The sequence below is a fragment of the Balaenoptera musculus genome, chromosome 8 (assembly GCF_009873245.2).
Source record: "Balaenoptera musculus isolate JJ_BM4_2016_0621 chromosome 8, mBalMus1.pri.v3, whole genome shotgun sequence".
Taxonomy (NCBI): Eukaryota; Metazoa; Chordata; class Mammalia; order Artiodactyla; family Balaenopteridae; genus Balaenoptera; species Balaenoptera musculus.
The window spans coordinates 15,042,149-15,057,234 of NC_045792.1; the positions used below are offsets into that span (position 1 = coordinate 15,042,149).

The following is a 15,086-nucleotide window of genomic DNA, read 5'->3' on the forward strand; positions in this document are numbered from 1 at the left end:
CCATAGAAAATGTCACCTCAGTGAGCCTGTTGTGATCCAGCAAGGCAGGAGGGCCGAGGGGAGAGCGGGTGAGGATGCTTCGAGGGCTGCCTGGGCTTGGGTGCATGTGGCACTGACTGGCAGGGGAGAGCCAGGCTGTGGGGAAGGCGAGTGCTTGTCTCTGGGCACCCAGAGAGATCCTTGGCAGGATGCCAAGAGGAGGGCCCAGAGATCCAACCTAGATTTGGTGTCTTTAGGGCCCTCTGTAGCTGAAAAACAATGTAGCATAAAAGCATCTCTGGGCACGCAGGCCGAATGTTTAATTAACTAAGAAGGCAGGGCTGCAAGTGGGGCTTCTTGGCTTTGGCTCAGTGAGGGAACATCTCCACCCGCGCATCTGAGCCTCCGGAGCCAAAACAAGGGCATGAGGTGCTTTCTGCCCATGCTCAGTAAGGCCAGGACCCAGAGGTAGTGCCAACACACACAGACACACACACACACACACGCACGCACGCACGCACGCACCCTCACTCCCGAGTGCCTGTACTCCTCATCCACACTCTTTCTTCCCTTGCTGCTCAGCAAGTCCCTGCCGTGTGCTTGGAGCCTTCGGGGAGGCCCCCTTCCACCCTAGAGAATGTGTTGGGGGTTTCTATGATCAGGGGGCTTAAGAGAGAGCCAACCCCCTGGCCAAATGCCTGCCATTGGCACAGGTGGAGTTTTGGAAGGAACACACCAGAATCCAGAGGAAGGGGGCACAACAGGTTCCGCAGGGGCAGATTGCCAAATGTACTGCGGGGAGGGAGTGCCAAGGATGTTGCTGCCAACAGCCCTTTTCCTCGGCAGAGGGAGCCGGGAGCACAGGAGCACGCACCCTCCTTACGGGACAGACAGCGATCACGGTGCCGGCGGTGTCCACGATGAGGAGGAGGATGGAGCAGCGTCTATTTATTCATTCAGTGACGTTAACCATGCACCCCCTATATTCCAGGCGCTCTTCTATGAACACAGCTGTGCTCAAGACAGACAAAAATTCCTGCCCTTGGGGAGCTTACATTCTATTAGGGAAATGGTTAATAACGTGAAATCCGTGAAAGATGTCTCATGTCAAATAAGGAGTGGGAATCAGAGTGCCAAGGGGCAGGAAGAGTGGTTTGCAATTTCAATCAAGGGGCTGTTGGAGCTTTGTGATATGCAGCCGGACGTTTCCCCTTTCTTTTTTTTTTAAATTTATTTATTTATTTTTGGCTGTGTTGGGTCTTCGTTTCTGTGCGAGGGCTTTCTCTAGTTGCGGCGAGCGGGGGCCACTCTTCATCGCGGTGCGCGGGCCTCCCACTATCGCGGCCTCTCTTGTTGCGGAGCACAGGCTCCAGACGCGCAGGCTCAGTAGTTGTGGCTCACGGGCCCAGTTGCTCCGCAGCATGTGGGATCTTCCCAGACCAGGGCTCGAACCCGTGTCCCCTGCATTAGCAGGCAGATTCTCAACCACTGCGCCACCAGGGAAGCCCTGCAATTTTAAATAGGGTGGTCAGGGAAGGCCTGCCTGAGAAGAGGGGGTTGCATTAAAAAAACTGAAGTGAGTTATGAATATGCCTATAATATTAGACTTGTTACAACTGGAAAATCAGCGTCAGGCTTTAGAGATTACTTCATCCAACTCCCCCATTTTGCAGATGAGAAAACTGAGGCTCGGGGGCAGAGACAGGGTGGTGGTGACGAGGCAGCTGGCCCACGTCACTCTTGGACTACAGAGTCTTTCCCCATCTCCGTGCTGCACAAGCAGAGAAGCTCCAGCTTCACACACAGTGCCCATTCTCTGCTAAATGATGCAATAAATAAAAAGGTTCGGTCCCGAAGAGAGATCATGAGAGACACCATAAAGTGTTTATGGGCTGAACTGGTGGTCAGCATGCCCTCCTCTGTGCAACACCCCCAAACAAGTGGCCGAAACAGCTTTATGGTGGCCAGGGACCACAGGGACTGCCTGACCGCTGTGTCTTTTCAGCCACGCCAGCCTCTGACCTCTCGCCATCACAGCATCTTGCTCTGACCCTGCTTCCCTCACAGCTGACTGAGTTGCCCTCTCACCAAAGATGACTGTGGCCAGAGCAGGGCTTCCAGAGATAAATCCCTTGGTTCTGCGGCATCCACGCCCCTTACATGCAGGCCATGTGCTGGGGAAATGCTAGGAGTCATGGGCAGGAAGGGAGTCCTTGTGGACTATCAACCCTGAAGAGGTCCCTTGTCATCACCGCCATGGAGGTGATCCGAGCCTCAGCTTCTTCTTTCACAGAAGTGGAAATGGACATACACACACACTCAACAAGCCCGTGTCCACCTCTGAGCGCAGGGGAGACACCACAGACTCACAGTTCAGAAAGCAGTCCCATGTCCACATCACGGGGCGCCCCACCCTGCTTCTCAGAGCCTCCCACTCGCAGCCTCCTGCTGGTATTCAGCGAGCCCGTGAAGGAGCCGGCATCCCTGGGCTTTCTTCTCCCTCCAGGCGGTCCTCATGTGCTGGAGTTATAGGGTTGTCGGAATGCCAGCCTGGGGCCGAGGAACTCTGTGAGCAGCTCTGGCCTCTACCACTCCCACCAAGGAGTTTCTAAGGGGACACTTATCCCCCCCCACAGAACCACACCTGCCCCATCAACCTGCAGCAGGGCAGAGTGGGGCGGGAAGTAAAGACCCTTACTCCTTGGACTCCTGGGGGTGATCTGGCCATCTACTTCCAGCAGGGCAGCAGTGCACTAGAGAGCTCTGGCTGGCCCGGGTGAATGCCTAACCCCCCCAGGATGGAGGTTGGCTGCTCTCTCCTTCCCTGGCCGCTCGAATTGCCATCAGGGTTATTCCTGAAGACCGGAAGGGAGTGACAGCCCCTGGTTGGCCTCTGCCTCTTGTCTCAGCCTTTTCCCACGCTCTCACTCCATATATTTTGTAAAGCATGTGCATCCTTTAACCCTCAGTCCAAATGCCACCTCCTCCATGCAGCTGCGTTCACCCAACCAGATGACACCTCTTCTCGTCTCTGAGTTCAGTATCTGTGTATTCAGGTGGTGCTTGTCCAATAACCACTGAGGGAAATGTCTTAACTTCCCAAGCAAATGCTATGCTTCCTGAGGTTCTATCCATATTTTAAGCATGCTTCTACTTTCCCCAGCCCACCCGGAGCATAATGCCTTCACAGAGCAGGCATTTCATAAATATTAGATGAATTAGTTAATTAATGAATTAACCTGCCTTAGTAACTTATTCCATTATCTAAATCCCTTCTTACTGAGAGAGACAATCTTTCCCTTGCCTGAGCTAAATCTCCCTGCCTAGTTTCAGTCTCCACTTGCTCTGTCCTCAACGGAAATGGAGCGCTTGGCCATCCATCCCTGGGGCAAGGCCCTCTCCTCTCTAGGCAGAGCCCCCCAGCTCCTTGCTTGACCCACACATTCCCCTCTGCAGGCCCTCATGACTGCCACGACTCTCCCCATGTCCCTAGGGCTCTTAAAGGAGCCAGCTCTGGTGCTAGCAAGGGCCTGAACCTCAGGAAGAACCAAGGGAGAAGCTCCCAGCTCCAAAATTCTGTAGCATAAATACAGCATCTTGAGGAAGAGGGTAGAGCTCCCTCTTTTTCTGGATGAACCCCCATCCTGTGCTCTCCCCACCGCTTGCCCACCTCATAGGTAAATTTCTAAGGTCAACCCAGGAAATGATATCCAGACATATATTTATTTATTTACTCCCCTGACAAGCATTTATTGGGCTCCTACAGTTTGCCAGGTAAATAAGTCCTAGTTACTGCCCTGCAGGAACTCCCAGACACCCAGGGAAGGTGGTAATGCAAACAGATACCCCACCGGCATATGATGAGTGCCATGATCAAGGTGTGAACCAGGTGTTGCAGGGCTGTGCAGGAGGAGGGCAGGCTTCACAGAGGAGGTGGTACTGGAGCGGGATCTGAAAGGACGGAGAGGAGTTTCCCGTGAGGCCTGCTGGGCTCTAGATTTGGGTCTTTGTGGGAAGGCAGACTGGACCAGAACTGGTTCTGCTAAACCTAAGGAGACAAACTGGCTGGCAGATCTGGGTCTCTGCAACAATTCCATCAAAAAGTCCAAGGAGGCCAGAGGACTCAATCTGATCAAAGGACCCCAAAAATGGCGGTGGGAGCCCAATGAGGAATCTCTGGGAAATCTCAGCAATGAGCATTGGGCCATTACTAGAGTCAGGGTTCCAGACAAATCTCTCTGGAGATATCCAAGGCCCCACAAACCACTCAGGATACTGGGGGCAAGGCCCCAGCCCAGGCAGTAGCAGCAGCCAGAGTTTGGGGGTGGGGAGACCCAGACAATGGCCAGAGCCCCAGAAAACCTGGACTGAGGACCTGGATTTGGGCCCATGGTGGTTATTTCCACCCAGGGCCCAGCTGTGTTCACCCAGGCCTGGGCTGAATTTCGGAGCTGTGAGTGTTTATGGAAAACCGATGGAGCCCCCATGGCCAGAGTGAAGGGTAAGGTGGGAGGTGACATTGAGGAGGTCAGTTAAGGCCCCTGCGCTCATCCCATAGGACATGGGGGCAACAGCCCTTCTAAATGTCACTTCCTCTGGACCTAGAACTCTTGACCAGGAACTTCCCCAGAGATCCAAAGGGCTGCCAAGGGTTTTGCCCTGTCCACACCTGGCCACTTCACAGGGGCCACTTCCTACGGAGCCCTGAAAATCCTTGGGGTGCCTTGGGCATGCATATGATGTCACCTATCCTTTTCCCCTCAGGGTTCACCCCCTGCTGTGTCCACTCTGGGTGGGGAAGAGTAGCACGCTTCCAAGGAGGGGTGGGGCTGGTGCCTGGGAGAAGGCCAGAGGACTGTGGACAGCCTTGTAATTTAATTATTTGACTGCAGAAAGGATATCTCATCTACTGGGTGCTCATCTTTGTTAAGCTAATTGTCTCCTTCTCTCTCTTCTCCCCCCAACTTGCTGGGGAAGTCACTGTGGCCTAATTGAGTTATCATAAAGATAATGGCTGTTGCTCTAGCCAGAGCTGAGATAGGAGGATCCCTCTTGCAGAGGCTCAGGCTCCAGACAGGCCCCCCCAGGGGCTGAGATGTGGGCAGTAGGAGAGGGGGAGGGCCGAATCTCTGGGGGGTGGGGGCTATGTGGATGACGTTTAGCTGGGTGAGTCTAACCAACTGGTTATCTCACAGACGACAGGGCTCCCTCTCTGCTCTTTCCTGCCACCCAAGGGGAGCTCGTTTATGAGACAAAGGGGTCTCTGGTCTGGGCATGTTTGGGGCTTTCTCAACAAGGCAACCAGGTAGCATAAGAAAGAGAGCTTGGACTTGGAGAGCAGACAGATCAGGTTTCAAATCCCACAGTCCCCTCTTATGAGCTGGGTGATCTAAGGCAAATGAATTCTCTGCTCTGAACCTCAGTTTTCTCATCTGTATAGTGGGGACAATTAAGCCCATATCACATTATTGGTGGGAGGTGTGTATAAAGGAGCTGAAAACAACCAGTGATGGGAGCTTCCTCTCGCCCGTCCTAATGCATGAAGACAATGGGGTGGGTGATGAGACCTCTACAGGAGGAGACCAGGCTACAGCAGCCTGGCTTTAGATAAGCAGCTGTGGGGTGCACACGAAGGACAGCCTCAGCATCTGAGGCACGTCATCTCTACCCATCCCAGGCCCCCAGGCCTCTGGGAGACTCAGCTCTGGGATGAGACAGTGAGCACAGGGGCACCGAGGAATGACAGGGAAGTCAGGTTAAAAGCTGGGCAGTGTGTCAGCAAGCAGACAGGAGTCAAGAAGCACATGAGTCATCACCATGCAAGTTCCAGGACAAATCTGAAGGTCATGATTAGTTCAGGCCGGCCCAGGCCCTGAACAGAGACAGCAGATCCAGGCCTGGGTGGGCAGAAGGACGGGAGCCAGGGGACAATGACGGGGCACCCCAGGAGATTCTGCATATACGGGAAAAGAGGCACCAGTGCCCAGGGAACTCTGTTCACAGCCCACCGCAGGGCTGGGAGGAGCCCGAAGGCCAGGCAGGGAGGGGCATGCTGCCGGCCAGGCTGGGGAGGGTGGGGGCCTGACAGCAGCGCTCCCCTTGCCTTCCCAGTGCCCCCTCTCATCCAGCCCTTCGAGTTCCCGCCTGCCTCCATTGGCCAGCTGCTCTACATCCCCTGCGTGGTGTCCTCGGGGGACATGCCCATCCGCATCACCTGGAGGAAAGATGGACAGGTGATCATCTCAGGCTCGGGCGTGACCATCGAGAGCAAGGAATTCATGAGCTCCCTGCAGATCTCCAGTGTCTCCCTCAAGCACAATGGCAACTACACATGCATCGCCAGCAACACAGCGGCCACCGTGAGCAGGGAGCGCCAGCTCATCGTGCGCGGTGAGTGAGACGGGCCAGCGAGGTTGCGGGGAGGAAGGGTCCAGCTCTGTCTGCTGCTAAAAACGCTCTCTAGATTTCAAGTTTGAATCACGGGCTCAGAGAAAGTTGACTCTGGCAGGGGCCTTAAAGATCAAGAGGTTCAAATCTCTTACTCTCCAGGCCACGACACTGAGGCCATGAGAGGGGAAGACCCTGGCTCAGTTGGTCATTGGTGAAGTCAGAATTGGCACTCAGAATTCCCAGCTCCCAACCCAGTACGACTGGCAGAAGCTCTCAACATCTTGGGTTTCAGATGTTCAGAGGTGCCTGCTCCCAACTTTATAATGGTCCAGGCCGGGCTAATGTTGAATGGAAGGTGCCCAAAGCCCCCAGAAAACCTATCAGAGACCGAGATGATCTGTTCCTCCCCCACCTTCCCTCTTTCTGCAGTGCCCCCTCGATTCGTGGTGCAGCCCAACAACCAGGATGGCATCTATGGCAAGGCTGGTGTGCTCAACTGCTCGGTGGACGGCTATCCCCCACCCAAGGTCATGTGGAAGCATGCCAAGGGTAAGCCCCTGGCCAGCCAGCATCTCTGAGCATGGCCAGGGATGGGATGGGGAGGATACTAATGCGACTTGGGCCTGGTCTCTACACATGACTCCTAGCCCTGGGTTCTGAACTTTAAGGGGATCCCAGGCTATACCTGAACTGGAAGTCATCCTCAGCCACCCCCAAGGGTCTATGGACCAGGAACAGCTGTCATGCTAATTCCAGATTTCCTCTTGTCCCCATAGATTGACCTCTCCCCTCCCACCTCCAACCCTAGAACTCAGTATACTCTCCAACTCTCCCCACCCCACCCTAGGGTCCCAGAGTCTCATTGACCCCTGCTTCTCACCAGTCAAACCTATTCTGGGATCTTGGTCCTTCTTGGAACCCAACTTCATCCCAAGGATGCATTTGGTTTCTGACTAAGCCCTGCGCCAGCCTCTTATCCTTACTGTGTCCATGGCTGACTCTGGGGCAATGGGAGGAAGCATCCAAAGCCCCCCTTGGAGGATGGCTGGCTTCTTTCGAAGGCCTGACTGCCTACAACCAGGCAACTGCCATTTGAGGGCTCAATCCTCCCTTTGCCTATTGCCGAGTGGCCCGAAGATAACTCTTTCTTCCCCTCCAAGGAAGTCAGCCCAAAGGAAGCTCAGTGCCAAGGTGGGCATTGAGCTGAGGCCCCCCAACTCCATCTCCATACCTCAGATCTGAGGTAGGGTCAGACTTTTGTGAGGGTCTTTCCTGTTTCCCAGGAAGCAAGAACTATGTGAGCTCCCAGCACTTTGGGGATGCTACAGAATGGCCCAAATCAGCAAGAGAAAGGTATCAGGGCCACTCCTTGAGGCACTCCGACCCTCCCCGGCCTAGACACCAGACCTCCTAATTGCCGCCTCGTTTCAGGGAGCGGGAACCCCCAGCAATACCACCCAGTACCCCTCACCGGCCGCATCCAGATCCTGCCCAACAGCTCGCTACTGATCCGCCACGTCCTGGAAGAGGACATCGGCTACTACCTCTGCCAGGCCAGCAACGGCGTGGGCACCGACATCAGCAAGTCCATGTTCCTCACTGTTAAGAGTGAGTCTTGCCCCCATGCAACCCTCCGAACACCCCCTGATCATAGAGCAAGGCCCATCTCTGCACTCACCCTGCCTCCCCATTTGGTTTCCATTGCTCCTTCTGTGAAGGGAAGGCAGGAAGGATTCCTAGACAGAGGTGGGCTTGGGAACCTCTGATGGGGGATTCAAAAGCACTCTCATCTAAAACAATGGCCTCACTCTAAATGGCCCCAGTTCACTCCATTCCAGTCGTGATAAGCTCATGATTTGCTGTACCACAGTATCGTACGACATCCCATTTATTTTGCTCTGTAGGTTGGCAATTCCATCTGAATAGTCATATCAAACAATTTATTTCTTTTATTTAATGTACACTTGCTAGTGTATAACCTGTATTTTTTTTTTAATGAATGGGGTTTTTTAAAAATTATTTAATTATTTATTTATTTATTTATGGCTGTGTTGGGTCTTCGTTTCTGTGCGAGGGCTTTCTCTAGTTGTGGCGAGCGAGGGCCACTCTTCATCGCGGTGCGCGGGCCCCCCACTATCGCGGCCTCTCTTGTTGCGGAGCACAGGCTCCAGATGCGCAGGCTCAGTAGTTGTGGCTCACGGGCCCAGCTGCTCCGCGGCATGTGGGATCTTCCCAGACCAGGGCTCGAACCCGTGTCCCCTACATTGGCAGGCAGATTCTCAACCACTGCGCCACCAGGGAAGCCCTAACCTGTTTGTGGCTTAGCAAGGAGGAGACCACGTATGCAATGTAGGAGATAGGCCTATGGGCAGAAATCCTGGGTTCCAATTCCAGATCTGCCTGATGAGCTTCCTGGCTTTGGGCAAGTGACTTTACGTTTCTAGGTTCCTTTCCTCACCTGTGCTAGAGGTTCATTCCCAGCCCACTCAGCTCCAAAATCATCGTAAATAACACAGGAACTGATCATGGAAAGGGGAAAAATCTTCGGAAAAGCCAAAAGAGCAATAAAACTCACTCTAGCTCAGTACCGTATCTCTGGCTTCTAAATCCCCAGACCTAGAGCCAGAATCAATGGTGTTGAACTCTAGAATATCCCTGAGTTCTGTTAAGTCACACACAGACATTCCTACTGGACAAGCCTATCCCTTTACGTTCTTAGGGGTCTGTATAGTGAGCCCCCAGGAATCATGTCAGGACAGTGTCTGGCCCTTTGTCATGAAACAGACCATGGGCCACGGAGAACAGCAGTAAGAGCCTGAGTTTTAGCATCTGACCAAGCCAACTGTGAATCTGGGCGCCGTGTGGTAATTACAGTGACCTCTACGGGTTTCCTTGGCCTCTGTATCTCATTTTCCTGATGTACAAAAGGAGGGTCAAGAGAGCGCCTTACCTGTTATGTTTTATATCAAGAGTAAGTCAGATGACATGGATAATGCAACCAGTATGGTAACTGGCACCCAGTAGGCCGTCAGAGATTTAGCCACCAGTTTCGTTTTTAATGGGAGACACTCCAAGGTACGTGTAGGAAAGGCAGCTGAGAGCAGCGCCCAGTGTGTGGCCAGCCCAGCATCTCCCTGGAGTCCCCGCCTTTAAGAATCATAGCTTCTTTATTGCTTGCCAAACCCTAACTCACTCAGCACAAGACGGGGAAGCCCCAGCAATCGATCGATGCTCGGGAAGCTCCAGGCACCGGAATCCCCGCCCTGGGGAGCTCTTCCCTCACACTATCAAAAAGCACTTTGTCCTTAATAAAACCAGGCAATCAATCTACATCCCTCAGCCGGGGAGAACTTTGCTAATTCTGCCTGCGTGAGGCAAGAGGAATAGTAGGCACCTCGTGGAACTATCGCTGTCCTTGGTATTTGATCCTTATCTCCCCACCGTCAGCAGGAGAAAAGAGCCCAAACTCTCAGGTTTTTTTTTTTTTCTTTTTTGGTCTTTGCCCTTTTTCTCTAAGTTAGGGGATTCTACTGGGCAAGCGTGGCGGTGCCTTTGTGGCCCGTGTCTTCTCTGTGGCGCTGAGGTGGATGTGGGTGAAGGGAGACGCAGGGGTCAGGAGGTGGGCTGTGTGCAAGGTGACCCAGTTCACGTCGGCCTGTCGCTGATGTCCTGGGGCGTCCTGGGCAATTCGCTTCTCCCCTCTGGACCTGCATTTTTCGGTGCCATCCTCACTTCACGACCCAGGCAGCAGCTACGAGCACACATCTCGTAAATCCAGGGCAGCCTCGTGAACACGTGCAGCACCAGGTCGCACACTCAGCCACTACGCTCGCAGTAGCGTCCGCCTCTGGCCCCTCTTCCCAAGGGATGATGGGAGCTCCGTACTACTTGTCCTCACTTGTGAGCAGCATCTGGACCTTGTTCCTTCCGTCTTCCCCCTTGTCCTCATTCCAGCCACCTTGTCACTTTGCTCTGCTTCCTTCCATAGTGAGGCACAGGCGCACACCTTCCCTTCATCTGCTCCGTCTCCGGCTCATATTCTCCCACTCGCCGCGCCTCCCTCATCGGCTGCCTGTGACACAGTCTCTCCGAGCTGCTCACGCAGCATCCCCCCTCACACGGCCCTCCCCCACAGGTTGCTTTCCAGCTGTGCCCCCTCCCACACCCTCTGCACACTCGGGGTCTCCAAACCCTCACCCACGTGTGCCCCCTCGGATGACCCTTTCCTTGCACAACTTTCTCTGTCACAAACGCCTCCTTCCATTCCAGCCCCGCTCTCCCCAGTGACGTGCCAGCCATGCTAGAGGCCCTTGTGCTGCCCCAAATGCCAGCAGGAGAGGAGGAGGAATTTGAGGCCTGAGGGCAGTCGGTGCAGAGCGCTGAGCACAGCTGGGGCCTCTGCCTGGGGTTGGAGAGTCTGACTGCTTTTCAGTATCAGCCTGAATCATTCCACCCAGCATCTGGCTGCCAGAAGGGGCTCCTGTGACAATGGGACAGTTTGGTGATGGGGGGGTGGTCCTGACCTTCTTTGGGAACTTCCATCCTGCTTCCTGCTGCTTTTCTGCGGGCACACTGCTTCAGGTAACCCACCCTCAGCTCCTCCCCTTGGATATCCTTCCCCCTGCCTGCTCTGCCCTTTTCCTCCTTCATTCTCCCTCTACCTCTCCCACCTCCCCCAGGTAGGCGCAGGTAGATAGGGAAGGACCCACAGGACCTGGGCCCGTGGGTCACAGATGGGCTTGCCAGGGCTAAGCCCTTCCTGGTCATCCCTCAGTCCATCTCAGACAGCCCACACCGCCAGCACTGTCCCCCCGCCACCCGCAAGGCCAGCTACAGAAAGACCTGCCATTTACAAAGCCAATTGCACGGCTGTCCTTGATGCCCGTAACACGCTCAGGAAAACGTTGACCCTATACGGCTCCACCTTGTCAGACCTCACACTTGTGTGACCTCTCAGAAGGCAAACTGACCTTAATCCCCGCTTTAGCCAAGCAGAAGTAAGAGAGTAAATATATCAAAGGGATATACATCATAAAAAGCAATCAAGTGTCAAATTGGACGTTTGTGGTTGCCCTCTGTTGGGAACCATTGACCCTGACAGTTTCCAGTGATAACTCAACAGACGCTCACTGGGCACTCACTAAATAGTCCATAAAACTCTGTGGATTAGAGCACAGACTTTAGAACCAGAGAGACCTGGGTTCAAATCCCAGCTCTGCCACTTGATAGCTGTGGGATCTTGGACAGCAATCTCTGTAAGCCCCAATTTCCTCCTCTGTAAGTTTGGAAATATAATGCTATTTACTCATCAGTAGGATCCAAGTGAGACACGCACTTACAGCAATTAACACAGTACCTGGCACCAAATACACATTCAATAATCATGAGCAATCATTAGTTTTAGGTGCTGAAAATCTAGTGATGGATAAAATGGAGTTGCTATTCTCAGGGAATTTAGGATCTTGAAGAGGAGATAGACATATACCCAAAATAACTATAATACACAAAGTGATGAGTGCCTTAAAAAGCCACAAACAATGTGACACAGAGAGAATCAGGGATGGAGTAATCAGTTTTAATTTGCAGGGCCAACAAGGGAAAGCCAAGAAAAGCTCCACAAAAGCAACAGTCACTAAGTAGGACTTGAAGGAAGAGAAGGATTCTGACAAGAGCCAACAGAAGCAAAGGTCATTCCATTCCAGCATGAGGACAAAGTATAGCAAGAGCATGGAGGCCAGCAAGGCCGTGCGTGTCATCAGATGAAGGGGGAACTTAGGGTGTCTGGTGGAGAATGAAGGGAGGATGGGCAGGGAGAATACATGTGAGGTGCTTATGGGTTTTGGAAGCAAAATGTTTTCTTTTTATGCAGTGTTGACTCTCGATATCAGGCACCAAACCAGAGTTCCGGGAGCTCAGGGGTCTGATGGTGGTTGGGATTCCAGAGGTGGTTCTTAGAGAATTGCTTTCCTCGAGCCCCCAGATTTCTAAGAGTTCGTTAAAGGGAGCAAAAGACTTTCCTAGCCCCTGGACACCCGTGTTGGCAACCATTCCGTCCCAATCGGTCCCCACTCCTCCCTGACCCCGAGAGCGTGGGTGGTGCTGAGGCCGTGAGTGCCTGAGCACACAGCCCAGCCTACAACTGTCACAGCACAGCGCTCAGCACTTGACAATTTACAGAGCCCATACCTTGCCTCTGAGGTTGGTGGGCAATAGCTCCTTCTCAGGGAAGGGAAGGTACTGGATCAAGGTCATTGGGTGATACCATTCCAGCTGAGACAGGAGCTTGCCTCTGTGGACTCACGGTTTGGTAGAGAGAGCACAGAGCAAGAGACAGAAGACTGGTTGCTGGTCCCGACTCTGACTCACTGGCTCCGTATCTGCGAGCCATTCCTTCCCTTCTCTGGGCCTCGGTTTCCCCATCTGGACAATAAGAGGCCTGGACTAGAATCTAGTCATAGCTGAACCCAAGGTCCCTGCCAGCTCAGACAATCTATGATTCTAGCTGTGTGCATGGTCCTTTCAGGACACCAGACTGCCTCCCAGAACTTGGTTGAAAAATAAATGTAATTAACAGAAGAAAATACTACATCCACAGAGCTACCTTTTATCTCCCTGTTACAAAGTAAAATTTAAAAAAAAAGAGAGATAATGACCAAAAGGAGAAAGAGGCAATCCGTCCTCCAAATGACACATGGGGGAAAAAATAAAGCATCTTCAATGAGAATGCTTCACCGAGAGGCAGGTACAAAGAAAGTCCAGGTTGCAAGGGGCTGGCTGTGTTTTTTTTTGTTTTTTGTGTTTCTTGAGGTTTGTTTTTTTTTTTTTTAATATTTGAATTTTATTTTATTTATTTTTTTGTACAGCAGGTTCTTATTAGTCATCTATTTTATACATATCAGTGTATACATGTCAATCCCAATCTCCCAATTCATCCCACCACCACCCGCCCCCTACCCCGCCATTTACCCCCTTGGTGTCCATACGTTTGTTCTCTACATCTGTGTCTCTATTTCTGCCCTGCAAACAGGTTCATCTCTACCATTTTTCTAGGTTCCACATATATGCGTTAATATACGATACTTGTTTTTCTCTTTCTGACTTACTTCACTCTGTATGACAGTCTCTAGATCCATCCACGTCTCTACAAATGACCCAATTTCGTTCCTTTTTATGCCTGAGTAATATGCCATTGTATATATGTACCACATCTTCTTTATCCATTAGTCTGTCGATGGGCATTTAGGTTGCTTCCATGACCTGGCCATTGTAAACAGTGCTGCAATGAACATTGGGGTGCGTGTGTCTCTTTGAATCATGGTTTTCTCAGGGTATATGCCCAATAGTGGGATTGCTGGGTCATATGGTAATTCTATTTTTAGTTTTTAAAGGAACTTCCATACTGTTCTCCATAGTGGCTGTATCAATTTACATTCCCACCAACAGTGCAAGAGGGTTCCCTTTTCTCCACACCCTCTCCAGCATTTGTTGTTTGTAGATTTTCTGATGATGCCCATTCTAACTGGTGTGAGGTGATACCTCATTGTAGTTTTGATTTGCATTTCTCTAATAATTAGTGATGTTGAGCAGCTTTTCATATGCTTCTTGCCCATCTGTATGTCTTCTTTGGAGAAATGTCTGTTTAGATCCTCTGCCCATTTTTGGATTGGGTTGTTTGATTTTTTTTAATATTGAGCTGCATGAGCTGTTTATATATTTTGGAGATTAATCCTTTGTCCACTGATTAGCTTGCAAATATTTTCTCCCAGCCTGAGGGTTGTCTTTTCATCTTGTTTGTAGTTTCCTTTGCTTTGCAAAAGCTTTTAAGTTTCATTAGGTCCCATTTGTTTATTTTTGTTTTTATTTCCATTACTCTAGGAGGTGGATCAAAAAAGATCTTGCTGTGATTTATGTCAAAGAGTGTTCCTTCTACGTTTTCCTCTAAGGGTTTTATAGTGTCCAGTCTTACATTTAGGTCTCGAATCCATTTTGAGTTTATTTTTGTGTATGGTGTTAGGGAGTGTTCTAATTTCATTCTTTTACATGTAGTTGTCCAGTTTTCCCAGCACCACATATTGAAGAGACTGTCTTTTCTCCATTATATATCCTTGCCTCCTTTGTCACAGATTAGTTGACCATAGGTGCATAGATTTATCTCTGGGCTTTCTATCCTGTTCCATTGATCTATATTTCTGTTTTTGTGCCAGTACAATATGGTCTTGATTACTGTAGCTTTGTAGTATAGTCTGAAGTCAGGGAGTCTGATTCTTCCAGCTCTGTTTTTTTCACTCAAGACTGCATTGGGTATTTGGGGTCTTTTGTGTCTCCATACAAATTTTAAGATTTTTTGTTCTAGTTCTGTGAAAAATGCCACAGGTAATTTGATAGGGATTGCATTGAATCTGTAGATTGCTTTGGGTAGTAGAGTCATTTTCACAATATTGACTCTTCTAATCTAAGAACATGGTATACCTCTCCATCTGTTTTTGTCATCTTTGATTTCTTTCATCAGTGTCTTATTGTTTTCTGAGTACAGGTCTTTTACCTCCTTAGGTAGGTTTATTCCTAGGTATTTTATTCTGTTTGTTGCAATGGTGAATGGGATTGTTTCCTTAATTTCTCTTTCTGATCTTTCATTGTTAGTTTATAGAAATGCAAGGGCTTTCTGTGCATTAATTTTGTATCCTGCAACTTTACCAGATTCATTGATTAGCTCTAGT

General features: G+C 51.1%; 1 protein-coding gene across 1 annotated transcript in view; it reads left to right on the forward strand.

Moving 5' to 3' along the window:
• DSCAML1 (DS cell adhesion molecule like 1) overlaps window positions 1–15,086 on the forward strand; it is a 347,779-nt gene that overhangs the window by 263,425 nt on the left and 69,268 nt on the right. Inside the window, exons 9-11 of the mRNA XM_036859273.1 lie at window positions 6,091–6,369; window positions 6,799–6,918; window positions 7,801–7,977. Coding sequence (XP_036715168.1) covers window positions 6,091–6,369; window positions 6,799–6,918; window positions 7,801–7,977 — 576 coding nt within the window. The remainder of the gene's footprint in view (window positions 1–6,090; window positions 6,370–6,798; window positions 6,919–7,800; window positions 7,978–15,086) is intronic.